Source organism: Tasmannia lanceolata, unplaced genomic scaffold (genome assembly GCF_043159265.1).
Source record: "Tasmannia lanceolata isolate RefF3 unplaced genomic scaffold, GAP_Taslan_0.1 ptg000037l, whole genome shotgun sequence".
NCBI classification, from domain to species: domain Eukaryota; kingdom Viridiplantae; phylum Streptophyta; class Magnoliopsida; order Canellales; family Winteraceae; genus Tasmannia; species Tasmannia lanceolata.
The window spans coordinates 897,526-924,129 of NW_027518714.1; the positions used below are offsets into that span (position 1 = coordinate 897,526).

A 26,604-nucleotide genomic window follows, 5' to 3' on the forward strand; every position below is an offset into this window, starting at 1 on the left:
CCATTTATTGTCTCTTCCTACCAGGTCTAAATTAAATTCTAACCAAAATGCCACTCATTTATGCCGATTTTGAACAAATTGCCTTATTCTTTGGAAAAATTGCCAATAGGAGGAGACGCCAAAATACAAGAATTGTGAATGGGGGGACACTTTTGTAAAATTGTTAGAGAGGGACGAAATGGGGGTTATCAACTCTCTAAATGGCGGTTATCAACCCCCTAAATGGGTTTATCAATCTCTCAAAAGGGGGTTATCAACCCTCTTTAGCAATTTTTCAAAATTGTGTCCCCCGTTCACAATTCTTGTATTTTGGTGTCTCCCCTTGGCAAATTTTCTTTTAGGGAGATACTATCCCCAAAACGTCCTCTATCTGAGAAAGGCGAGTGGAAAAGCAAGCTCTGTTAACCAAGTGCTGGGACAGACACTTCTAAACAGGAGGGCTCTTACAAACTTTAGGCCCAAAAGATAGAAACATAATAGAGAGGCAAAGAGACCATCAGCAAGTAAGAAGAATGGTATTGGGTAAAAAGGACAACACCTCTATTTCTAACCCCAGCATCTTAACAGTATCAACAATGGAGATATTTGGGTATGTCATATGATGTTTCATCGGTCCATCCAACTCAACAACAAATCACCACATGTTCCTCTTAGCTCTTCCTCGTAAAGTTCTAGAAAAAACAGCTCTGAGGAAAAAAGAACCAAATCCAGCAGCATCCTGAAACAGGAAAATAAATCAATCAGACATGAGAGAGTAGGAATGTTGGTGGTTGAGGTGTGGCTGGCTAAGCCCAATCTTGATCTGGTTTGTTCCGGAGATGAGGAGATTATATGGCTTCATATCACGGTCGACGATCGTCCGGCGATGGAGGTAAGCGAGGCCATGGAGGATCTGTTGAGAGGCGCCTCTTGCATTATATATTAAACATATTGATAGTTGGATTGTATTGGTTTTTCTATGTTTGATCTTTGGCCATTCTTAAACATCTTGATTGTTGGGTTGTATTGGTTTTACTATGTCTGATCCTTGGCCATTCTCTCTCTCTCTCTCCACACACACAACAGGAACAGTTGGTGGGCCCAACAGAAACCGTTGGTGGAATGGTGGGCCCATCTTTACACAACGTAGGCCCCGCCCTATGGAAATGATTTTTGGGGCACAACCTATTTACATTGTGGCCCATCAAATGAATGGTTTGGATCATTCTATGGAGTTGGTCGTATAAAGTAACATTAAGGCCCGTCCACAACATAAGACGATCCAAGCCGTCCATGGTTTGGATAATCCTATGGAGTTGGTAACATTAAGGCCCAATCGTAGGCCCCACCGATTTTTTTTTCAAATTGAATCGTACCGCCGAGAACATAGGATGATCCAAGCCATCCATGGTTTGGATCCTCCTATGGTGTGGTTCGTACAGTAACATTAAGGCCCAATTTAGGCCCCACCCATATTTTTGAAAATGAAGTGTACCGTCCAGACCATAGGATGATCCGAGCCGTCCATTTGATGGGCCATAACGTAAATGGGTTGTGCCCCCAAAAGGGTTGGCCCATCAAATGAATGGTTTGGATCATCCTGTGGTCGTATAGTAACATTAAGGCCCATCCACAACATAGGATGATCCAAGCCGTCCATGGTTTGGATAATGCTATGGAGTTGGTCGTACACTAACATTAAGGCCCAATCGTAAGCCCCACCGATATTTTTCAAATTGAAGCGTACCGTCCACAACATAGGACGATCCGATCCGTCCATGGTTTGGATCATCCTATGGTGTGGTTCGTACCAATTTAGGCCCCACCCATATTTTTGAAAATGAAGTGTACCGTTCAGACCATAGGATGATCCAAGCCGTCCATTTGATGGGCTACAATGTAAATAGGTTGTGTCCCAAAAATAATTTCCGTAGGAAGATCACAACCCTACAATCTATAGAGGTTGCATAAGATGTAGTTTCTATTTAGATCGGAGGGCTAGAATCCGCCTATGGAAAAATATTTTGGGACACAACCTATTTACGTTTATGGCCCATCAAATGGACGGTTTGGATTATCCTATGGTGTGGTATGGGTGGGGCCTACGTTGTTCAAAGATGGGCCCACCATTCCACCAATGGTTTCTGTTGGGCCCACCAACTGTTCCTGTTGTGTGTGTGGAGATGTGTGGGGGTTGGGGGGGGGGGGGGGGGGGGGGGGATATCAGCGCCCTTTCTTTATTACTTCATTCTGTTTCTTTGACGTTCTAAAGGCTACTGCGTTGGATTTGTTTGCGGTCAGTGTTGAAGCATGGAAGAGTTGAATTTTCTGTTCAAGTAATGTATTATTTCTAAGGGGCCGTTTGGATACGCAGATTTTAGAATCCTGGATTTCCAAACGGCCCCTAAATTACACCGAGCTTTACACAAGCACGATAAATTGAAGCAAAAGACGGGGAGTCGAGCTATACAAGCGGCATCAATTTGAGTTTCAAAGCTCATTTATATCTCATAGTTGCCAGTGGGAAGCGAATGCGCTAACAGAATGCAGAGAGGTTTAAAAAAGAGAAAAGAGAAAATGCTGAGAGTGAAAAGCTTCCAAGAAGTTAAGAACAACCTAGAAAGTCTCTCCTACAATTACGGCATAGAATTCCATGGATGTTAATAGGATTTCCCAATCTGACCATATTCTGTGGATCGTATTGATAAATATAAAGGATAATTTAGCTGAAATCCACGCAAAGCCCATTTCATTTAGTACAGTGGCATCATATGAATTGCATATCAGTTCACAATCTAAAACTCAACAAAAGCTACATACACTGAAAAATCGAAGTCCCTCAATAACCTTCAAAGAGGAACATTGCCTGCTACAACTAAATATGAATTTACAATAGGATTTTACATTTACAACCAAAAGAATAAATGAGAAACTTAACACCAGCAATTCCGACACCATAAAAGCAGAGTTAGAAAAATTACAATGCACATTTCAAGAACATGCACCAGAAGCATATACTGGTACATAATCAAGCACGGCGCTTACTCAAACGCCATGAATTGGGTTCATGATATCTATCATAAAGGGGCTCAATACGTTCTTGCCTCTTGCGCTTGCTCATTTTCGTAGGATCTGATACTTTGAAAAATCGTGGTGCCAGTTCAACCAGCCATTTGGGGTCGACTACTGTAACCTCACGCATGTACTCCTTTGTAGTCATTACAAGCTCATGGTATATCACCCAGTCTGGCTGTCTCTGGAAAAGAGCACTGCTAGGATGAATATAAACAGGCTGGTTCTCAACCAATGTTCTATACCCTTCCTGGGGATCCTTTCTAGCTGCATGGAAAAAGAATCCTGCAGCAATTGCCTTCCTTATCTTCGTAAAATTTTTCCCCGCACTAACAACATCCAATTTGTACCTGAAATGGTCACAAGTTAGTGCAATTATGTACCTCATCGTACGATAAAGCACTTGAATATAGAAGAATAATTTGACATAATAATACCAATTTTTACACATTATTTGAAGGGAAGGACTAACGCAATGTTTCAGCATATCATGAAAACTTCAATGAGAACCTTTAGACTAGCACAAAACCACAATTAATTATTTAAAAAAAACCACGATTAATTACTTCAAAAAAGTTCGATGAGATGTTGTCAATCAGCGATGTTTTTGGGTAGGATATGATGAAAACATTGATGAAATGAAGAAAATGTTTTTCAAAATGGAAGAAAGGGATTTGCGCGGGAAGATGGAAAAAGGAAAAGCAGCAGGAAAAGGGAAACGAGAGCTGAATGCCCTCAGGAAATAGAAGGCAAATTTCCCTATTGTAAATTGTCTGTGATTAGAGTCTTTTGTTTTTGGGTCTCTCTTCTTTTTCCGTTTCTCTTATTGCGTCTAAGTAAATGGTGTTGGAACTAGGTTTGTTACTAGCAATTAGATGCGGGGAAGAGTTTGTTGTTTTAAGACTCTAGATGTTGTTAGCTGTTAAGGGAGTGGGCCTAGGATTTAAGTTGTTTATGTTATGCTCAGTCAAGCAGGATGTTTGAATCGGTTTCTGGAAGTAGGATAAGTTGTTAGGCAGGAGGATGATTATGGGTAGTTGGGTGGGGGGTGGTTTTGTTGTTGGCCGGAGGATTATGGGTAGTTGACTCTTAGGCGGGATGCCTATTTTAGTTGGTTCATTAAAAAATTTCAGAGGAGATTTGGGAGCGAATGAAACGATGTAGATCCTCATCAAGCTTGAGAGACTTCGGTCTTTCGCATCTTGAGGCATTTTATTGTTTGGACCATTGAAGAAGAGGAGCGAACGAAACGAAGCAGAACCTCACCAGCTTGAAAGATCTCGGTCTTTCGCTACTGGAGGCATTTTATCGTTTTGATCCTTGCTCGTCCCTGAGGAGATTTGTGAAGAGAGGTTCTTGCAAGTGAAATTTTGGAATCATGATGGTTCTTTTGTAAGGATGGTATTTTTTTGGAATGTAAACGGGATGATCGGATGGTTAAATTCATTTAGCTGGGACCCAGAAGAAGATGTTCTAGGTTTATTCTTGTTTCTTATGGTCTAGGAGTATGCTCCTGGCCAGCCATACTATGTAATGCAAGTTGGGACCAGAGTATGAATAGTATGAATATATTTTGTCATCTTTAAAAAAAAAATCACATTAAAAAAGTTGAAGGAACAGATTGCAATTCAACTGAGAATAAAAATTTCAAAGATAGGCCATGTGAAAACCAGTTTATGAACAAAAAGATCACAAGCGGGCAAACTGCTGTAATTGTATAGTATTGCTCTCTCATATAGGTAGAATGCAGTTAGATAAGAGTGTAAGACATAAGACTTAAGTTTTAACTACTGCCAACACAACCATCAGCGCAACAGTGTGCAGAAGCACCTCCTTTTCAACAATTAGACACACAGTTGCAGAAAACATTGCACTATATGATAGCACTAAAATAAGTTCTAACTGCATCGAATAGAAATTTCAGACGTTTCATTGGATTTTCTGAATTAAGCCGTCTTCGTTTGGCCATAAAGTAAGTCCTTTCAAATACAAACTAGGTGTTGATTCTCCGGCTAATTCACTGATTCAGGTGAAGGAATGATACATGCAATAGTTTATCATTAGCTCATCCGAACCGTTAAAAAAATCAATAGCTCATCAGAAAGGGTAGTATCAGGTACTGGTATCATGTAGGATGAATCCATCACATAGGCGAATAATTTGCTGAACTATAGCATGTTGGATGAATCCATCACATAGGGGAATAATTTGCTGAACTATAGCATGTTGGATGCATCCATCATATGGGTGAATGATTTGCTGAACTTGAGAATATTAGATCTGGCGGTACCAGCATTCTCATGAAAAAATATAAGAACCTTGTGCAGATGGTCAAAGGCGGTACAAGCTCGATCAGTCATTTCTTCTTAAGAGAAGTAGATCTGTCTGAAATCTCAGACAAGAAATTGTGTTCTGGGACAAGGCAAGAACCGCATCGCTTTTCTTAAGAATCTTTACCATTGTTGAGTTTATTATTCATGACAAAAATAACGGCTCAAGAAGGTGATCATTTACTAAGGTCAGAGCAGATAACAAGATACTTCAGCCATTTCAGAAAAGAAAAAAAAACAAGATGCTTAATGGTTTTAATTGAAATATTTATCACTAGGGAAGTTAAGGATAAAAAAATCATCTCGAAAGGAACCACAGTTGAAACACTACCGATCCATTCTCATCAAAGAAGATAACAGCAGCAAATAGGAATTCAAGTGGTGCAAGAAATCATTTCTTCAAAGGAAAAATAAAAATGAAGCATAGACCATCTATTACTGCAAAACTGAAACCAAAAAGAAAAACAATAGCATGAATTGCTATTGAACTCAGAATATTCCTCCTGCAACTAATATATTATTAGAAGACCTTACCAAGAAGTAGGCCTCTACATTACAACCATTTGTTGCTTAGTTGGGGTATTTTTATCAACACCACAAAATCGAATCCAAGTATTTAAAGTAATAATTTATCAGGGAAAAAAGAAGCATAGAGAGTGATACTACTTGGAAAAAATGAAAAAATAGACATTCTTTTATCAATGCAGAAAATATAAGGATGTAAGCAGCTAGTAGAGAAGCGTACCTGTCCATGATAGTAAGAAGCTGCTTTCGGGCATCCTGTGCCCTTCTTAAAGATCGAGACTGTACAAAATTTTCAAAGCACCACGGCCCAGAAAAGTTCTTCACCTTCCAAGCCTCATAAACAGCTAGCAATGTTAGATGATCCCCTTCTGGCTGGAAAAACTTGGCTCTCTTCTGATCTGCTTGTGCTTGTTTTTCTCTGGGCCTGTAGAAGATGTTCTGTGTCTGAATCATAGAAATAATGGTTAAAATCTCATCACTGCACCCAAGGTCTACACTGGCAAGTAGCATTTTCGACAGCGGTGGTTCAAGTGGAAATTCTGCCATTTTCCTTCCCAGTTTCGTCAAAAGCCCCTCTTCGTCCAATGCTCCTAAACTGTACAGTTGTTCCATGGCAGAAACAAGAGCTTGAGGAGAAGGGGGATCCATAAAGTCAAATGACAGAAGATCATTTATCCCCATAGCCTTCATCGTAAGAGTTATTATTCCAAGATTGATCCTTTGGATTTCCGGAATAGAGGTCGGGGACATTTCATTACGATAAGCACTCTCGGTGTAAAGGCGATAACATTTTCCAGGTCCCGTTCGCCCAGCACGCCCAGCTCGTTGTTTGGCAGATGCTTGTGAAATCGGAGTAATGATCAGTGAATCGAGTCCCTGCTTTGGATTGTACACATTTTGTTTCGCAAAACCAGGATCAATTACATAGAATATACCATCGATAGTCAACGAAGCCTCAGCAATGTTGGTAGCCACAACGACCTTCCTCTTCCCCGGAGGAGCAGGATCAAAAATCCTCGACTGCATTTCACTAGGAAGAGCGCTATAGACTGGCAGTATTATCAATTCCGGTACATTCTTTCCAAGCCCTTTCATTCTCTCGTAAAGGGACTGGCATGCATGATCTATTTCCTCTTGACCTGTTAAGAAGAGAAGGACGTCACCTTCTGGTTCAGTCAAGTGAATCTGCAGGACAGTGATCAGTGATGCATCTAAGTAATCACTTTCTGGCTGTTTCGTGTAGAGTATCTCAACTGGGAATGTTCTTCCAGGAATTGTGAAGATATTACAGTTGAAAAAATACCCAGAGAACTTCTCTGCGTCAAGTGTAGCGGAAGTGACTATCAGACGGAGGTCGGGTCTGCGTTTCACAAGCTGCTTTAGTAGCCCAAAAAGCACGTCAGTATGGATTGTCCTCTCATGAGCTTCATCCAGCATAATTACAGAGTATTGGGAAAGATTCTCGTCGACTAGAATCTCTCTAAGAAGCATACCATCAGTCATGTACTTGATAACAGTCTCGGGGCCAGTACAATCCTCGAACCGAATTGCATAGCCAACCTCCTCTCCTAAGCGACAACCAAACTCCTCAGCAACCCTCTTTGCCACAGACATCGCAGCCACCCTACGAGGCTGAGTACATCCAATCTTACCTCTGGTTGTGTAACCCGCTTCGGCCAGATATTGTGTCACCTGAGTTGTCTTGCCAGAACCTGTCTCACCTATGACAACCAGAACCTGGTTATCATGCACTGCCTGAACTAGCTCTTTCTTTAATTTAAAAATTGGAAGGCTTTGCCTCTGATCCTGGATGGAAAGCTTTGATCTCTGCCCAAATGTCAGCGCTTTCCCGAAAGCATCTTTTTTCCATTCAGGCATGTCATATGCCGATAATCCCACACCTCTCAGCTCCTGCGCTAGGTGCCTCTCACCAGTCTCTGGCATTGGATCCTCCCAGGGACGATTGAGATCTTTCGGGATTGAATCTAGCATTGTCCTTTGCTGCTGCTCCCGTACTTCTCTCCTTTCCTTTATAAGAGCTGATTGGAGCGCTGCTGCTCGGCTCAAGGACCCCTCTGGGTTCTTGAAGATTTTAACCGGTGACATGTCGATAGAGTAACGGCTCTGCCCTTGCAAGAAAGCCGGCTCATCCTCATTCAGCTCAATCTCAAGCTCTTCTTCAGCACCCTCTTCCTGATAGAGCATCCCATCCCCATCTTCATCATACATAGGAAACTCACTCACATCCAATACACCCGAAGCAATCAGCTGCTTTGCTTCCCATTTCTCCGGCGAGCTCATCCGCTTCAATGGCCGCCGTGACGGAACAGTACTATCCTCTTCCACAATCGTAATCCCCGAAAGACCAGTCCTAGTCACAGGGCCCTGGTTCGAACTTGATGGGTTTGCCCTAAAAGCATCATCCTCTGAGCTCCTCTTCATCGGTAGGAGATCTTTGCCGCTTGTCTGATCAACATCCCTCATTGAAAGACTCATCTTCTGACCCGAAACTGAAATTACCTTCACGAAAACCTCTTGATCTCGCCTCACCACATCCTTGGCATTTGTGACCCTCTTATTCGCAATCTGCGAAACATGAACTAAGCCCTCTTTGCCTCTGAAATCACTCAGCTGAACGAAACATCCCGTGTCCATCACCCTCGAAACCCTCCCCACATAAACCCCGAACAGCTCCGGCTCATCTGGATGGTGACGACCGTTATGATGGTTCCTAGAGATATTTATATCTTCTGCATCTTCCCCACTATCTCTACCCTCATTGTTTTCATCATCTTCATCCCTTCTACTATGCCGATCACGGTGTCTTGCCCTAACCTTAGAATCTCTCCCTTGCTCATCATCTCTTGCCCTAACCCTAGAATCTCTCCCTTGCTCATCATCTCTATCATCCCTTCGCCTTTCGGGGCCACTATAATTATCATCCCTATATCTCTCCTTGCTATATTTACCATCATCCCTGTGTCTATCTCTCCTAGACTCTCTGTCCCTATCTCTATCTCTATCTCTATCTCTATCTCTGTCTCTCTCTTTATCCTTACGTTTGGTCTCTCTTTCAATTTCTTTCTCCAAAACCCTAGCTCTCTCCCTGTCATCGGCGATCGAGAGGGCCGGAAAATCCGTTGTTTTCCCGCCGGCTAGGGTTTTCTGGTTTTCCGATTTCGGCTCCTCTGGAGGGAGAATGGCATGGATAATCGTGAGGAGAGTCCGAACAAAATAATCGGGCATCTCGGCGCCATTCTCCTTCAATTTGGTGTCAAATTCATCGACGGTCTCCGATTTCCGACCTAGTTCTGTAATGAATTCCGCCAAAACCTTGTCGTTGCATCCTACGTGGGATTCGAGCTCGGTACATACCTTGGAGACAAGGGAGAGATACTCCAATTTCTTCAAACCCTCATTTATGGTATCAGACGCCATGGCAGTTTGGAAAAGAAAAAAAATAGGGTTAGGGTTAGGGTTAAGTTATTTGTGATGTTTCGAAAGAACGAGCGTACCTATTCAAGGAGTTTGCCGATATGAGATTCACCGGATTGGGATTCATCAAAAACCCATATCCTTAGGGTTCGAGGGTTTAAGAAGATTTCTTTTCCAGCTCTGCATTTTCTCCTTTTCAGAGATCAATGAAAGGAAGGAGCGACCACAGTAGCTCCATTCTGCACTGAATTGAGAGTGGAGATATCATTTCACCGATCCATGTTTTTGCTAATTGATATCTGCATACCCTTCTTTCAATAATGCCACTCCGGACTCCACTCCTAATTCATCACTTTGTACTTAGACTACGTTTCGATGTCCCGGAATTAGAATTGGCATTCTATTCCTATTCATTTTCCGATTCCCTTGGAATTGTATGGAAAAAAAATTAAATAAAAATTCTAATAAAAATATCATTGCTGCAAGGACATAATCAGAATACAAAATTATGGTGCAAGAGATAGATTTTGACATTTTCCACCTTTAATTTCCGCCCAAGTGTCATTGTAGCCTCCTAATTCTGTTTATTTATTGTTAACCAAATTGCTACAATCGAACCAAATCGGAAAGCTTGCGCTTTGAGTGATCCAAATTTATATTTGGTCAACAAGAAAGTGACATGACAATGACTTATGAATGCAATTTTAAGGTTAAATCTTAATGAGCTAAGAAAGTATAAGGTGTTTAATAGCTAATTAAATGTACCTATGAATGCAATTTTGCGCTTAAGTGGCTTAAAAAGCCTCCCATTGGTTCGTATAGCGGGTCCACACAAAGTGACCAATGAGAGGCTTTATAAGCCACTTATGCGTAGGGAGCTCCCTGCACAGCTGCGCAAGAACACTTTGCTCTAAAGAAATTTGCAATTATAAAAATTTTAATAGTTTTAATTGCTGCCACCAAATGCCCTAATGTTTTAATTAACATCGGGTCACCCAAGTATTCCCATTATATTTACAATTATATGTTACTGTGAACAAGTTTACATCAAAAGGTAATTAAAGACTATAGAGAAATTACATGAATAGGATATTTGATAGCTATAAAGAAATTTTACATTTACAAGATATTTAATTGTTAAAAGAAACACTACATTTATAATGTTTTAAATAACCGTGCAGATTATCAAAGTTTTCCTATATCTATCTATCTATCTATTATATAATCGCAACAACACCGGGGGTGACCTGGACACTCTTCCCTTTCAGGAAATCTTAAATGGCATTTACCCTTATATCTATCTATCTATTATTATATAATCTCAATAGCACAGGAGTTTTCCCATATCTATCTATCTATTATTATATAATTGCAATAACACAGGGGGTGACCTAGACACTCTATCCTTTCAGGAAATCTTAAGGGGCATTTACCCCTTTTCGATTAAAAAATAACAGAAAATACTCTCTCTCTCTCTCTCTCTCTCTCTCTAGGGCGCTAAGCGGGGATTGAACCTCCAGGTTGAAGTACAAAGCCTTGACCATTGAGCTAGAGGCTCAATATCTCTTTCTGTCTCTTATTAAACCTCTCTCATACCGTAAATCTATCTTATCTTTCCAAATTTCAAAGTTAGTTAGAGTCTCCTTTTGCTAAGAGTAAACTCTCTTTTAGCTATTAAGTAGGAACTTGGTTTTAGTTAGTCTTAACGTATAAAAGGAGAACAATAGACCCCGTTGTCAATGGCATAAAGACATCTCTTTGGCAGGTAAGTTTGGGTTAAGAGAGGACCTGTTTCCTTTTGCTAAGAGAAAACTCTTCTAGCTATTAAGTAGGAACTTGGTTTTAGTCGGTCTTAACGTATAAAAGGAGAAGAATAGACCCTGTTGTCAATGGCATAAAGACATCTCTTTTGGAAGGTAAGTTTGGGTTAAGTGAGGACCTCTCTCTCTCCCTGCCCGACAACTAAATGGTTTACATAAGTGAACACGGTAGGCTTCATTGTATTCTTGCAAACATACCTATACCTACGGGCAAACATCATTAAAAAGAGATTACCTGAGCCCACCTTGTTCGATGATCCAAGATGTCCATTTGTTGGGCTCCTACATAAATAGCTCTTGCCAATAAAATTATCTCCATAGGATGATCCGAACCCTCCAATTTATAGACGGACTTCACCATATGTAAACCACTGCAGATTGAAGAGTTAGAATCATCTAATAGAGATGATTTTGGGGCACAATCTATTTACACTAAGGCTAAACAACTGAATGATTTGGGTCTGTGAACTAGGTGGACTATATATATAAAAATAGAGAGAGAGAGAGAGAGAGAGAGAGAGAGAGAGAGAGAGAGAGAGAGAGAGAGAGAGAGAGAGAGAGAGAGAGATGGTTTGTGTGCACCTGCACAGATAAGCTATATGTGCATGGCTGCACAAACCATGGTGGGGGCCACATTTTTTGGGGGATCCAAAGCATTCATTTGGAAGGCCCTTCTATGGATAGGGTGTGTACAAAAAATCAGCCCTTTAGTATCATCCTAACCCTGCCATTTGTGGAGGGGAAAAATGGGCTGAAACAATGTCTATCCATTTTCCCCTCCAACTTTGATTGGGTTAGGATGATCCTATAGGGCTGATTTTTTGTACACACCCTATCCATGGAAGGGCCTTCCATGAATGCTTTGGATCCCCAAAAAAATGTGGCTCCCACTATAGTTTGTGCAGTCATGCACATATAGCTTATCTGTGCAGCTGCACACAAACAATTTTCTCATATATATATATATATATATATATATATATATATATGAGAAAACATTTCCTACACACTTGTGTAGGTAAGTTACCTACACACTAGCTTAAAATACAGTGGGGGCCCACATTGTTTGGGTGATCCAAACCATTCATTTGAATGGTCCTCACATAGATAAGGTGTCCACAAAAAATCAGATCCATAGGATCATCCCAACCATTCAAAATATGGAGGCAAAAAATGGACTAATTTGTGAAGGTTTATACACGTCCATTTTACCTCCACAAATCGTAGGGTTGGGATGATCCTATGGATCTGATTTTTTGTGGACACCCTATCTCTGTCAGGACCATTCAAATGAATGGTTTGGATCACCCAAACAATGTGGGCATCCACTGTATTTTAAGCTAGTGTGTAGGTAACTTACCAAATGTTTTCTCTCTCTCTCTCTCTCTCTCTCTCTATATATATATATATATATATATATATATATATATATATATATATTAAAAGTATGAGCACCTACTGGCTCATGCCTAGTATATCTCCTCTCCGTGCCATAAAATAGGGTCCCCATTGTATACGACATTGTAAGTGCACTTATTTCCTTTTTAAATGCACTAGAACCCGCCTAGTTCGAAGATCCAAACCATCCAATTGTTTGGCCACAATGTGAGTAGGCTGTCCCGAAATATTACTTAAGTAGGATGATCCCAACCCTTTAATTTGTAGATAAACTAAGCCCTATAGAAACATCCACATGTGAGGATCATCCAATGGAGAAAATTTTTAGGCCACATCCTATTTACGTTGGGGCCCAACAACTAAATGCTTTCGATCTTTGAACAAGGTACTAAATGGTTTAGATCTTTGAACAAGGTGGGTCCACTCTATTTAAAAAAACACTTTCACATACATACGAACACTATATAACGCATATTTATTAGCATATTCATTGTTCGAGGATCCAAACCGTTCATTTTGGTTGCCAGATTTTTTTTATTCTTGGGGCTTTTGTGGAATTTCCGCAGGAAACCACGTTTGGTTGGTGGGCCTAAAATAATCCTAGGAACCAAAATAACCCTGCACGAAACCCCAGGAACGAAAAAAAACTCCCAGGAGCCAAAATAATCCCAGGAACCAAAAATAAGCTTGTAGAAGAGTTTTTTTTCTTCCCAACAATTCAAGCAACCAAATAAAGCATTTTTTTTCCCACCATAGTCCGGTCAACCAAACATGGGATTTTATTTTACCGGGATACTTCCAGGGAGTTTTTTTCCCCACCAATCTCCCAGGAAGTTTTTTGTTCCACAAATATCCCAAGAACCAAAAAAATTCCGGCAACCAATGGGCCGCAATGTAAATAGGCCGCCTTTGGCCCAAAATAATCTCCATAATCCTAAACCGCCGATCAATAGAGGTTTATATATGTTAGATGTCGTCTATACATTGGATGGTTAAGATCATCTTATATAGAAAATGATTGTGAGCTTGAAGCTCATCTAGCTTATATGAGCTTGAGGGCCCAAACACATGGGTCCCACATTTTTTGTGGTGATCCAAACCATTCATTTGCAAGGTCCCATCATAGATAGGGTGTGTACCAAAAATCAGCTCCATCGGATCATCCTAACCCCTCAAAAAGCAGAGGGCAAAAATGGGCAGAGTTGTGGCAAACGGTGTCTGTCCATTTTGCCCTCCACTTTTGGATGGGTTAGGTTGATCCTATGGAGCTGATTTTTAGTACACACCCTATCTATGTAAGGGCCTTTCAAATGAATGCTTTGGATCATCCTAACAATGTGGGCCCACATGTGTTTGGGCCCTCAAGCTCATATAAGCTATATGAGCTTTAAGCTCACAATCATTTTCCTCTCTCTCTCTCTCTCTATATATATATATATATATATATATATATATATATATATATATATATATATACACACACACACACACACACACATGAGAAAACGGTTCCTACACACGTGTAGATAAGTTATCTACACACTAGCTTAAAATATAGTAGGGGCCACATTATTTGGGTGATCCAAACCATTCATTTTTAAGGCCCTCTCATAGACAGGGTGTGCACAAAAAATCAGATCCATAGGATCATCCTAACCATTCGAACTTTGGAGGCAAAAAATGAACTAATTTGTGAAGGTTTAAAGACATCCATTTTACCTCCACAAATCGTAGGGTTGGGATGATCCTATGGATCTGATTTTTTGTAGACACCCTATCTATGTGAGGGCCTTTAAAATGGATGGCTTGGATCACCCAAACAATGTGGGCCCCCACTGTATTTTAAGCTAGTGTGCAGATAACTCTCTACACATATGTGTAGGAGCCGTTTTCTCTCTCTCTCTCTCTCTCTCAATTTTTAACCTCCAAAAATCGAAGGGTTAGGATGATTCTATGGAGCTGATTTTTTGGGCACACCCTATCTATGAGAGGGCCTTAAAAATGAATGGTTTGGATCACCCAAATAATGTGGCCCCCACTGTATTTTAAGCTAGTGTGTACATAACTTATCTACACATGTGTGTAGGAATCGTTCTCTCATACATATGAGAAAACCGTTTCTACACATATGTGTAGAGAGTTCTCTACACACTAGCTTAAAATACAGTGGGGGCCCACATTGTTTGGGTGATCCAAGCCATCCATTTTAAAGGCCCTCACATAGATAGGGTGTCTACAAAAAATCAGATCCATAGGATCATCCCAACCTTACGATTTGTGGAGGTAAAATGGATGTCTTTAAACCTTCACAAATTAGTCCATTTTTAACCTCCAAAAATCGAAGGGTTAGGATGATCCTATGGAGCTGATTTTTTGGGCACACCCTATCTATGAGAGGGCCTTAAAAATGAATGGTTTGGATCACCCAAATAATGTGGCCCCCACTGTATTTTAAGCTAGTGTGTAGATAACTTATCTACACATGTGTGTAAGAACCGTTTTCTCTCTCTCTCTCTCTCTCTCTATATATATATATATATATATATATGAGAAAACGGTTCCTACACATATGTGTAGAGAGTTCTCTACACACTAGCTTAAAATACAGTGGGGGCCCATATTGTTTGGGTGATCCAAGCCATCCATTTTAAAGGCCCTCACATAGATAGGTTGTCTACAAAAAATCAGATCCATATGATCATCCCAACCCTACGATTTGTGGAGGTAAAATGGATGTCTTTAAACCTTCACAAATTAGTTCATTTTTTGCCTCCAAAGTTCAAATGGTTAGGATGATCCTATGGATCTGATTTTTTGTGGACACCCTATCTATGTGAGGGCCTTAAAAATGAATGGTTTGGATCACCCAAATAAAGTGGCCCCCACTATATTTTAAGCTAGTGTGTAGATAGCTTATCTACACATATGTGTAGGAACCGTTTTCTCTATATATATATATATATATATATATATATATATATATATATAAATTTTTATCATCCATTCCATTTAGTTGTTAGGGCATGTTTTAGAGAGACTGTAGGTACCGGTTGTGGCCTTCGACCGGTAAAAAGGAGGTGATTAAATAATAATTATTAGGGAAATGATATGCTTTGCCCCTTTCTTCCCTCGGCCACCCGCTAGTGTAAAAAGAGCAGTTATAAATGCACTAGAAGGGGTGGGCTGAGGAAGAAAAGGAGAGAATAGACATAGATCGTAAATTCACAAAACCAGCCTTGCAATCGTGTCTTCATCTTCTTATTATTCTCTCTCCTAGGGTTTCCGAGATTCGTTGCGGCGTCCTCTGTCTCCGATCGTTGATTGCCTTTGACAGATCTTTCCTGCGCCGGAATCTTTTCGAAATCTCTGTAAGTTCCCTCGAAATGCCTATTTTTTCTTCTTTATTTTCTTCGTTTCTCCATGTGTTGTTTGCGATTAAGATTTTTCTACTTGTTTCGATTTTCAAATTTAATATTGGAGATTGTGTCTGCATCCTTGTATTTGGACGCGATTTTGATTTACGCTGTTCTGAATTAGGTTTTTATTTTAGTGAGGTCAGAAATCAGGCCCCCCGTCCCCTTTATTTAGGTTTTGGATTTAGGGTTCTTTCTGTTTCCAATAAATCTGGTCTTGTTGCAAAGTTGCAATTTTGATCATGATCTTTCTAAAGTAGCCGAAGTTCGAATTTGCTATCATCCGTTTTTATTTTTATGTTCTGATTTTGGGTTTAAGGCCATGTTTGGCAACCGTGAATTTTTTTTCTATGGAATATTAGCTTACCTAGTGTTGAGAAAGGGGTTGGGAGAGGGAGAGGAGGAGAGAATTGAGAGGGCATGAGTGAGGAGATGATGCAAAGTGGCATAAAAATGGGGAAAAATAAAACTCTATTTTGAATAGAGTTTCTCTATTTTTCAGCCATTTCTCACCCTCTCCTCACTCATGCCCTCTCTATTCTCTTCATTTGCCGCTCTACTTGGCACTCTCCCGCAACTTGATGATCCAATATTCCATGGAAAAAACTTTCATGGCTTCCGAACATGGTCTAAAAGTAATTGGTGAGTATGGACTGATAGTTCAGATGTAGGTTGAATTGTAACTTGAATCTTTTGGATTGATTGATTTGCTCTTTTTCCATTCAATATAGCTATTGTGACGCTTGTTGTATGCGTTACTGCGATTTATTTAGATCTGTGAACCTTATGGGTAATTGTTCCCCATCACTTATCGATTTGTTCTCTGGTCATATAAAGCAACAATAGGCTAAATGGGTTTTGAGGTTTGTTAATTTTCATAGTACAGGTATATGGACAGGGAGTGTCTTGCAGTGATTAGTTGATTTTACTGTTTGTGTACCTTCTAGTTACACCACTCTGGGTCATTTGAAATATCAATAGGTGTTATTTTGATTAATGGTTTGTTTATTGGTGTGGGAGAAAGTCTCTGAAGTTGATCAACGTATCCTGCTATCCTCCATTCTACATTTTTTATTTAAATAGGTTAATGCACTGAGCATATGGTTTTGACACTGTTAAGATCTATGTCCTTTTTGACAATTGTTTGTTCTTTGGTGCTGTCTCTTATGTCCAGCAAATTCAACTGCTTCAGTGCATGAATTTTCATAGAAGGAAACTTGAATTAGTTTTTGGAGAGTGTTCTTTCATGGATTGACTAAGAACTGTATTGATTGATCTTCTATTTTGTTTCAGGTTTTTAGATAGAGCTTAGGGGGAAAAAAAAAGGGGGGGGGTGTCATGTTGTTGTGTCATTTTTTTTTTTAGTACATCTGCATATATTGAATTTAGTGTGAAATCCATATAGTTATCTTTGGTTGTTATATTTACAGATACACAATGGCAATGGAAGTTACCCAAGTCCTTTTGAACGCCCAAGCAGTAGATGGTACAGTGCGGAAGCATGCTGAAGAAAGCCTAAAACAGTTTCAGGACCAAAACCTACCCGGTTTCTTGTTATCCCTATCGGGGGAATTGGCGAGCAATGATAAGCCTGTGGATAGCCGTAAATTAGCTGGTTTGATTCTCAAGAACACATTGGATGCTAAAGAACAACATAGGAAGTTTGAGCTTGTGCAGAGATGGTTGTCATTGGACTCAGCCGTGAAGGCTCAGATCAAAGGGTGTTTGTTGCAGACTCTGTCGTCCCCTGTATCTGATGCACGGTCTACTGCTTCCCAAGTCATCGCTAAGATTGCGGGTATCGAGTTACCTCATAACCAATGGCCTGAGCTTATAGGTTCACTCTTGTCAAACATTCACCAGCTTCCGGCTCATGTCAAGCAGGCAACTCTTGAAACCCTTGGGTATTTGTGCGAGGAAGTCTCTTCGGATGTTGTTGATCAAGACCAAGTAAACAAAATCCTTACAGCTGTAGTTCAGGGTATGAACTCTTCCGAGCCAAACAGCGATGTAAGGCTTGCTGCCACTCGAGCGTTGTATAATGCTTTAGGCTTTGCGCAGGCGAATTTCACTAATGATATGGAACGGGACTACATCATGAGAGTTGTTTGTGAGGCAACACTGTCCCCTGAGTTGAAGATACGGCAGGCAGCATTCGAGTGCTTGGTTTCCATTTCTTCAACCTATTATGAAAAACTTTCTTCCTACATCCATGATATATTTAACATCACTGCGAAGGCTGTGAGGGAAGACGAGGAGCCCGTTGCTCTTCAGGCTATTGAATTTTGGAGCTCAATATGCGATGAGGAAATTGATATCTTAGAAGAATATGGAGGTGATTTCAGTGGCGACTCTGATATTCCTTGTTATTATTTTATTAAGCAGGCACTTGCTGTTCTGGTTCCTATGCTATTGGAAACACTACTGAAGCAGGAAGAGGATCAGGACCAGGATGAAGGGGCTTGGAATCTTGCAATGGCTGGGGGAACATGCTTGGGTTTAGTTGCACGAACTGTGGGAGATGAGATCGTCTCCCTTGTGATGCCTTTCATGGAAGAAAACATAATGAAGCCAGATTGGAGGCAAAGAGAGGCCGCCACTTACGCTTTTGGTTCCATTTTGGAGGGCCCGTCCCCAGACAAGCTTACACCTATTGTCAATGTTGCTTTAAACTTTATGCTTACTGCCTTGACGAAGGACCCAAATAATCATGTGAAGGACACTACTGCGTGGACCCTTGGAAGAATATTCGAGTTTCTTCATGGTTCGACCATGGTGACACCGGTAATTACCCAAGGCAACTGCCAACAGATCCTAACAGTTCTGCTTCAAAGCATTAAAGATGTTCCCAACGTTGCTGAAAAGGCCTGTGGGGCTCTCTACTTCCTTGCCCAAGGTTACGAGGACGTGGGTTCATCATCCCCACTTTCACCTTTCTTTCAGGACATCGTCCAGGCTCTTCTTACTGTGACTCACAGAGAAGATGCCGGAGAATCTCGCCTCCGGACTGCTGCTTACGAGACTTTAAATGAAGTTGTGAGGTGTTCAACTGATGAGACGGCTCCCACAGTCATGCAACTGGTTCCAGTCATCATGATGGAACTCAACCAGACTCTCGAGGCACAAAAGCTCTCATCTGAAGAGAGGGAGAAGCAGAACGAATTGCAAGGCCTTCTTTGTGGATGTTTGCAGGTCATCATACAGAAGTTGGGATCGTCTGAACCAACAAAGTATGTCTTCATGCAGTATGCAGATCAAATGATGGGTCTCTTTCTGAGGGTCTTTGCTTGTAGAAGTGCTACAGTACATGAAGAGGCGATGCTTGCCATTGGGGCCTTGGCATATGCAACAGGGGCAGACTTTTCCAAGTATATGCAGGAATTCTATCCATATTTGGAAATGGGTCTCCAAAATTTTGAGGAGTATCAGGTTTGTGCTATTACGGTCGGCGTAGTTGGTGATTTGTGTAGGGCCTTGGAGGATAAGATACTTCCTTTCTGTGACGGAATTATGACCCAGCTCCTCAAGGATCTGTCGAGTAATCAGCTGCACCGGTCTGTGAAGCCTCCTATATTTTCATGTTTTGGTGACATTGCATTGGCAATAGGAGAAAACTTTGAGAAGTACTTGATATATGCCATGCCTATGCTCCAGAGTGCCGCAGAGCTATCTGCTCATGCCTCAGTTGCCGATGATGAAATTACCGAGTACACCAATCTTCTAAGAAATGGAATCTTGGAAGCTTACTCTGGGATTTTCCAAGGTTTTAAGAACTCTCCAAAGACTCAGCTACTGATGCCTTACGCACCTCACATCCTTCAGTTCTTGGATAGCTTATATATGGAAAAGGAGATGTGAGTTCTTGAAACCTTTTCGTTTTCATGGTTTCTTCAAAAAAAAATTAAAAATAAGCATCTCTGTTTTCATGTTGATTTTGCACGTCTCTATGATTATTTGTTGTTGACTAAATTTTTCTCAATGTTTCTTATGCTGTCAGGGATGATTTTGTGACAAAGACTGCCATTGGAGTCTTGGGAGATCTAGCCGATACACTGGGTAGTAATGCTGGTCCTTTGATTAGTCAAGCTGTCGCAAGCAAAGACTTCTTAAATGAATGCTTATCATCAGATGACCATTTGATCAAAGAGTCTGCCGATTGGACTCAGTTAGCCGTCAGTCGAGCTGTTTCTGGTTGATGCTGTTTGGTATTTTTAGAAGTCCTTGCATTCATTTGGGTTTGTCAAGTTGGGTCCAGGATTGTATACATGTGTGGTCGTCACCATTTTCGCTTGAAGGTTTATCAGTTTGAGTTAGCAGTCGTCGCTAACTCATGTCATCACCATGGAGTCGGGTTTTTTCATGAGTAAGTGGGTAGTGGTGACCCACATCTGCTAACTTTGCAGAGTCGCTGAAGCCCTCCCTTCTAGACAGGGGAAGCTGTGTCCTTATGAGTGACACAGCTGCGGCGTCTCTGTCATTCATGCCTGGACCTTTTTGTCCTCAATTTCTGCACTGGTACTGCTTGAGAACTACCAGTGCTAATCTTCCACAACTGGCACACAATCAAAGTCAGTTGTTTGAGTCGATGACACCCAAAAAGGCGATGCAGGGTATGATTTGTCTGAGAGTCGGTTCAGGTTCCGCAGCTATAAAATCACCCATGGTAAGTCCTCATTTCCTTCTACCTTATTTCCATATTTTTGGAAATTTTGTATCGGTCTTTCATTGTTTCAGGTCGTCTGTCCAAGTCAGTCCAGTCGTCCCACCTCCCCCTTTTGTATACTAACACAGTAGAAGTTCCTGGAAGTGGTTTTCAGGATTTGCATTATCCACAGCATTAAGCATTCATATCGGCATTAATCCCATTCCCACCCTTAGGTTTTAGGTCAGTGTTCAATACCAGTGTGTTAATTAATCCATGTGTGCCTTCTGGCATTTTTTTTTTATGTTTCTTCGTTTTCTTATTTTGCTGTGCAATTATTATTATTACCAACGAGCATTCCATTCATTCCGCATTAGGAAAAAGAAGAAAAAAAAGAAGAGAAGAAATGTGATATTATGAATGTGTGACTTTGGTATGAAGCTGTGTATTCTGCAACTCCTTTGTCTTCAGATTGCATCAGGTGAATATATGAAAATTTTTGTGGGTTTGGGGCTTCTTCTTCTGCTATATCCATATATGATTTGAACTCACTCACTCTCTCCTTTTAAGTTCCCTTCTCATATTTGTTTTGGGGGCTGTTTGGATATGCGGATTTTAGAATCCAGGTTTTAGTTTGAAAACAGTGTCAAAGAGGGTTCATGATCAAGCTGTTGTATGCTATCCTGATAACGTTGCTTGGATTTTAAGTAAGAAATCCAGGTTTAGAAATCTCTTCCCCATCCCGAGATTTCTAAAACCTAGAAACATAGGAAGATCTGCTGCTCTCTTACTGTCAGAAAGAAGGGCGAGAAATCAGAAACGACGGCGGGTCTCTTTCTTCTCTCGTCTTCCATCTACAATTTCAAAGAAATTCAAGATTCTAAAATCTGCATATCCAAACAGCCCCTTAGTCTGTTAAAAGAGATTTTATATGGTGTAAGGGCGTATAGTCCAGTATTTCTCAAAGAGTACTGCAAGGCTGACACCATAGGATGATCTCCTGTTAAAAAAGTATCGCAATTTCGTGGAAAGCCATTTCGCAGCTGGCTTTTGCATGATAGAACAGCCACCTCGCATGCATTAAATAAATAAGACAAAATCTCCTTAAAAAGTCAACCTGTATGGCTTTTTTCCTCGCAAAATGGCTTTCCGTGAAATTGCCTGGATATATTATCTAGAGATAGATAGATAGATGTTTGGATGTATTTTGGTCATCGTTTTAGAATGAAATCTACCCTGGACATGCTCTCTTTCCTTTTTTCTTCTCTCTTCCAACTGTGCATTTCATGGGCCAGTTAGGAACCTGGTGGACGGACATACCATCTGTTGATTTGAAATTCATGGGCTTAGAATTGACAGAAATGCTTCTACTTTTGTTTAAATGAAACAACCATTGTAAAGGTATTTATGTTGATCCTCTACCCAATTTGACATGTAACTTAAGCTTGCATTGGTTGCTCTCTTCTGTGGCGTGGGGCATTCTGCCTGATTCATCTCCTGGTGTATTGCCGGGAATTTTATATGAAGAGTTGATACACCCATTGCTGAAAAATGCCAGATTTACAGCTTCTCCAAGTCCATACCCTGGAATTTAGTCTCTGTGGTTTAGATTGCATTCAGCAACCATTCACAGAAGGGATTCTGCAGATCTGCTGCAGAGAATGAAAATTCTGTAAGATGGAGGATGAAAAGTCTGGAAGATGCAGTTTGGTGATTAGATCCGACCAACCTGTTTTCTGGTTCTGCTTCACGGAAAGCCAAATTTAGAGTCAAATTTAAAGAATAAAAAATCATCAAGTGTTCGAGGTTGGAGATTAAGCGAGGTCCAATTGTTAAGAATTTCCTTGAACTTTTTCTTTCCAAATTTTCTTAAATGTCACAATGGACTTCCTAATTCATATGCTCATGCAGTGATCCCAAAATCCTCCGGACTCCAGATGCTCCAAATCTTCCAATGTATCGAAGCATAAAAGTTAACTACATGGTAGACTTTCCATATATAATCTTTAACTCCCCACCTCTTGAGACTGAGTTTTACTGTTGGGATCTTTCTCCCACTTTAAGCACACAACCTCAAGCTCTGTCCTGTTTCCATTATCTCCCATCATCTTCTCAAGCAACTACAAGACTTCTCCAATTGCACCATTCTCCGACTACCCAACAAGGAAAACTTTTCCTACAAATCAAATTCCTCTTAGGCAGATTATTAATTACTTTCTGCGTATAACCCCAACCTTTGAACATAAAGCATTCCAAGAAATGACAGTGGCTCCCAACTCATGCCCATATACTTTAATATGGTAAATAAAAACTCTGGAACAGCAGACCATCATCAAAGAAGAGAAAACGTTGCATATAATTTAGATCAATATCTGGCTTAGTAATCATAGTAGACTTCTCCAGTTCTCCACAAACAAGAATTGTGATTGAAACTTGGTAGTTAGTGAGTGAGAAATGAGATTTTCTTGTGCAAAACTTTCCAAAATTCTTCTCTCCTCCTTCCCTTTTTCTCCCCTTCTCCTCTCTTCTCACCATGTTGCACCATTTCATATGTCATCATCAAAGGTTAAGGCAACTCTTTTTTCAAACCGATCTCGTAATGCTGTTCATCAAGGCTCCTTCGACGTGTTGTGTTTGGAAAGATTGAGATGATGGACGGATGATTCTAGGTGAGGATCTTCTCGATGGCGTTGACCAATTTGATCAAAATGGTAAATTTTCTGGCTAAGGCCTTGTCTAAATCGACATCATTGATAATCATTGGTGCCTTTCTTTTCTGTTTTTTTTTTCCTTTATATGTTTTATTTCTCTCTTCTTTTCTCTCCTTTTGTTTCTTGTTTTCAGCCTAAAATTTTTACTCTTTGCTCAACTTCTTCAGACATAGACGCTCCTCTATCTTTAGGTCTAATGTTGATGGCATTCGATCACAATTGGCATTTAGTGAAGCTAATGAGACGTACGTATGACGCATCCTAGCTCCCTGATCAAGAGTCATCTATTTATTTAGGGTTTTACCAAAAGTTTAGCCGTTAAATTTTGTATCTTTCTTATTTTCTCAATGGGATCTTCATTCACCATGGGAGTCAGTCCGATAGTGTTGCCATGTGCGTAAAGTGGTCCATGCTCTTCTAAAATCCTAAAATCCATTTGTTACTCGCAGGAGACTTATAAGGCGGTGTCGGTCGTCTCCATTTTCACTGTTTATTGCTGTTGAATCTGTAGTGTGTATACAGGCATTGGTTTGACAAGGTCGTGTGGTGTATCAACATGCCCAAACCATAGGAATTGTAGCTCGAACCATAGAAATTGTATACATTTTTATGGTGATCAAAACCATTGATCTGATAATAAAAAAAATACCATTGATCTGAAGCGAGGGCTAAAACATAGATGGATTTCTTTAGAGAGCTGGCGACTTTGTGCCAAAGAGTTTAGCCTTTTTCTTTTCAACACTGGGTCAACAAACCTATGTTGCATCAACACATGTAAAAGTCTCGGATTCATCAAACCTCAAAAAGAAAGATTCGTAAATTCATCAAAGTATTTTAATCAATTCTTAAATTTTAATTTCTTTTATATAAAAAGAAGGTCATAAAATGTAATATATTAAATTTTAATAGTTTATGTAAATACAATGTTTTATGTTTATTTAAAAAATAATTATGATGGATGAAACTCAAAACATGATGTAATTGCAAAGTTATGGTTGTAGCATTCAGAAAAAAAGATGAAGAGATCAAGAAGTGTTGGCAAATCATGATATATTGAAATACTACATGTGTCTGACACTGGTACTTCGCTCATTCAGAAGAATTCATGTAACCTGGTCACAAACCAACATTGGTGGGAGAAGAAAAACAGTCAAATCACTGTAGAGGTGGAGTTTATAGTGGCTGAGTGCACCATGGGCCTAGAGTGACAAGCTGGGACCGGGCTGAGACTTGTGGTTGTGATGTATAGCTTGTAAAGGTTCTAGTAGGGAGTTACTCCTTCAACTTCTCTTGGCTTGACTTAGAAATGCTAGAATGGCCTTTTTTTATATATAATTAGACAATATATTGATTAGATTGGAAGTGATTTGCAATTGAACTGGATTGAAGAGATGACATTTCCACACCCTTTTGCTTTTGTTTTTTGAATTTGATTGCATTTCCACCTCATTTTATTTGACTCTTCCATAAAATGAAGTCATTTTGAGGAAAAGACGAGCAAAAGGAGTTGGAAATATCATTTTCCCATGGATAAAACTTCATCTATGTAGAGATGTTGATGTCTCTTCTTCCCATACTGATTCCTTTTTTTCTCTCAGATGCGCGAGTGACCTTACCATTTGTCTATGCTCATTCTATAATAACTTCTCTATTAAAGATGAAGAACAATTTGATTATTTTTTGGGCAAAAAGTCAATTTGGCCAATTAACTAGAAACTTTCTGTGTTCAAAAGTTTTAAAGTAGTTTTGAGAACTAAACACCTTGTTTGTTCATTTGCCGACAGAATAAATTTGTGTCGGCAATTGCATTAGTGAAACCCCTCAATCAGGCTAGGCCTTGTATTTTTAATATACAAGGGCATGGTGAGTGAGGAGAGCATGTGAAGGGACTGGAAAACAGGAAAAAGAAAAAAAAAAAACATTCTTAACAAGGATTTTTTTTTCCACTAATTTCTAGCCCTGTTTCATGCGCTCCTCACCAGTCCCCTTCTCAAATATCTATCTCAACAGAGTTTCAATTTTGAATGATATCCCTATAAATAAAGACATTTCTACCATTTCCCTTTCAATTGTGGAAACGGAAAAAAAATAAAATAAATTCCTGCAGGCCAGAATATTTTTTCCCCTGCAGGAATCCAGCCCATTCATTCAACAGACATTAGTCTGTTCGGATATAGCCTGAAAATGACACTGATCAAACTATCCTAATTATCCAATTTAAGAACTTGAGGACAAATGGGGTGTTGAATCTAGGGTAAATTTTTTTGGCAAAAAACTCCATGGAAATGAGAGCCTAAATGGACAAAGAGACTAAGGCCATGTCTGGCAACCCGGGATTTTTTTTCATGATAAGTTAGTTTCTCTAAGTGATGATAGAATATAGGACGGGTGGGAGGAGGAGAGAATTGAGAGGGAAGGATTGAGTAGAGGGTGAAAAGTAGCTAAAAACCAGGAAAAAGTGAAGCATATTTTTAGTGGAGTCTTTTGTTTTCTAGTTTTGCAGGATTTTCTTAAACTGTCCTCACTCAGAAGAGGATGTAACCCTCACCAACTCTCTCAAAAGCAATTGCTGATGGGCTAGGCGCTACCATTATCATTTTTTAAGAGTCAAGACCAGGGGCATTGCTGGCACAAGGCCTAGGACCACGCGGCCAACCTCCGATCTGGGTCCAGTACCCGCCTAGGCTAACAATCCTCTCCCCCCCCCCCCCAAACAATGATCCCTGGGGAACTCGAACCTGAGAACTAGCTATGATACCACTTGTAGGATCGGTGTCACTTACCAACTCTCCCAAAAGCAATTGCTTATGGGAAAGGCGCCACCATTATCTTTATTAAGAGTCCGGACCAGGGGGCATTGCTGGCACAAGGCCTATGACCACGCGGCCAACCTCCGATCTGGGACCAGTTCCCCCCCTAGGCCAACAGTCTCCCACCCTTTCTCACCTTTGGGTAAGATAATATTTCAGGAAAAAAAATTCACGGTAGCCAAATGTGCCCCAAATATCCAGTTTGAACGTGCAAAATTTCCTTGAATTGTGGCACAATTCAAGGTGGTTCTGTTGTGACTCTCTGTCCGGGGGGGAGACTAATTTACACTTGCCTGAATTGGTCATTGGGGGGCCATGGCCAGATGCATGTAAAGCCACTAAACTAGCTAAGCATGCATGTGAGGCCATAAACCATGAAAGGGATTTTTCAATTCATTGGGGGCAGGGGGTTGGGGCCCCCCTCATGCTATATGTGCCTCCCCTCCGCCTATAAACCATCAAAGGTTTT

General features: G+C 40.4%; 2 protein-coding genes across 3 annotated transcripts; one reads left to right on the forward strand and one right to left on the reverse strand.

Moving 5' to 3' along the window:
* Positions 1 to 2,700: 2,700 nt before the first annotated feature.
* Positions 2,701 to 9,669, reverse strand: LOC143860490 (putative pre-mRNA-splicing factor ATP-dependent RNA helicase DEAH5). Of its 2 annotated transcripts, XM_077371165.1 has the most exons (3): positions 9,422 to 9,668; positions 6,127 to 9,311; positions 2,701 to 3,401 (listed from the first exon to the last, which is right to left on the reverse strand). In XM_077371165.1, exons 2-3 carry the CDS (start codon positions 9,150 to 9,152, stop codon positions 3,008 to 3,010), a joined length of 3,420 nt encoding a protein of 1,139 aa, XP_077227280.1. In that variant the 5' UTR covers positions 9,153 to 9,311; positions 9,422 to 9,668; the 3' UTR covers positions 2,701 to 3,007. The 2 variants fall into 2 exon arrangements, with proteins under 2 accessions (XP_077227280.1, XP_077227279.1); XM_077371164.1 differs by having other exon boundaries at positions 6,127 to 9,669.
* Positions 9,670 to 15,743: 6,074 nt separating this feature from the next.
* LOC143860871 (importin subunit beta-1-like) lies at positions 15,744 to 21,130 on the forward strand. The gene is made up of 3 exons (XM_077371714.1): positions 15,744 to 15,927; positions 17,403 to 19,826; positions 19,970 to 21,130. Exons 2-3 carry the CDS (start codon positions 17,410 to 17,412, stop codon positions 20,166 to 20,168), a joined length of 2,616 nt encoding a protein of 871 aa, XP_077227829.1. The 5' UTR covers positions 15,744 to 15,927; positions 17,403 to 17,409; the 3' UTR covers positions 20,169 to 21,130.
* Positions 21,131 to 26,604: the final 5,474 nt, after the last annotated feature.

Bases quoted from the DNA above. Each gene is read 5' to 3' on its own strand.
- LOC143860871 (XM_077371714.1), top strand. From the start codon at position 17,410: ATGGCAATGGAAGTTACCCAAGTCCTTTTGAACGCCCAAGCAGTAGAT. The intron at 19,827-19,969 runs GTGAGTTCTTGA...TTATGCTGTCAG, and splicing joins TTATATATGGAAAAGGAGAT to GGATGATTTTGTGACAAAGA.
- LOC143860490 (XM_077371164.1), bottom strand. From the start codon at position 9,344: ATGGCGTCTGATACCATAAATGAGGGTTTGAAGAAATTGGAGTATCTC. The intron at 3,402-6,126 runs GTACGCTTCTCT...TGACCATTTCAG, and splicing joins CTTCTTACTATCATGGACAG to GTACAAATTGGATGTTGTTA.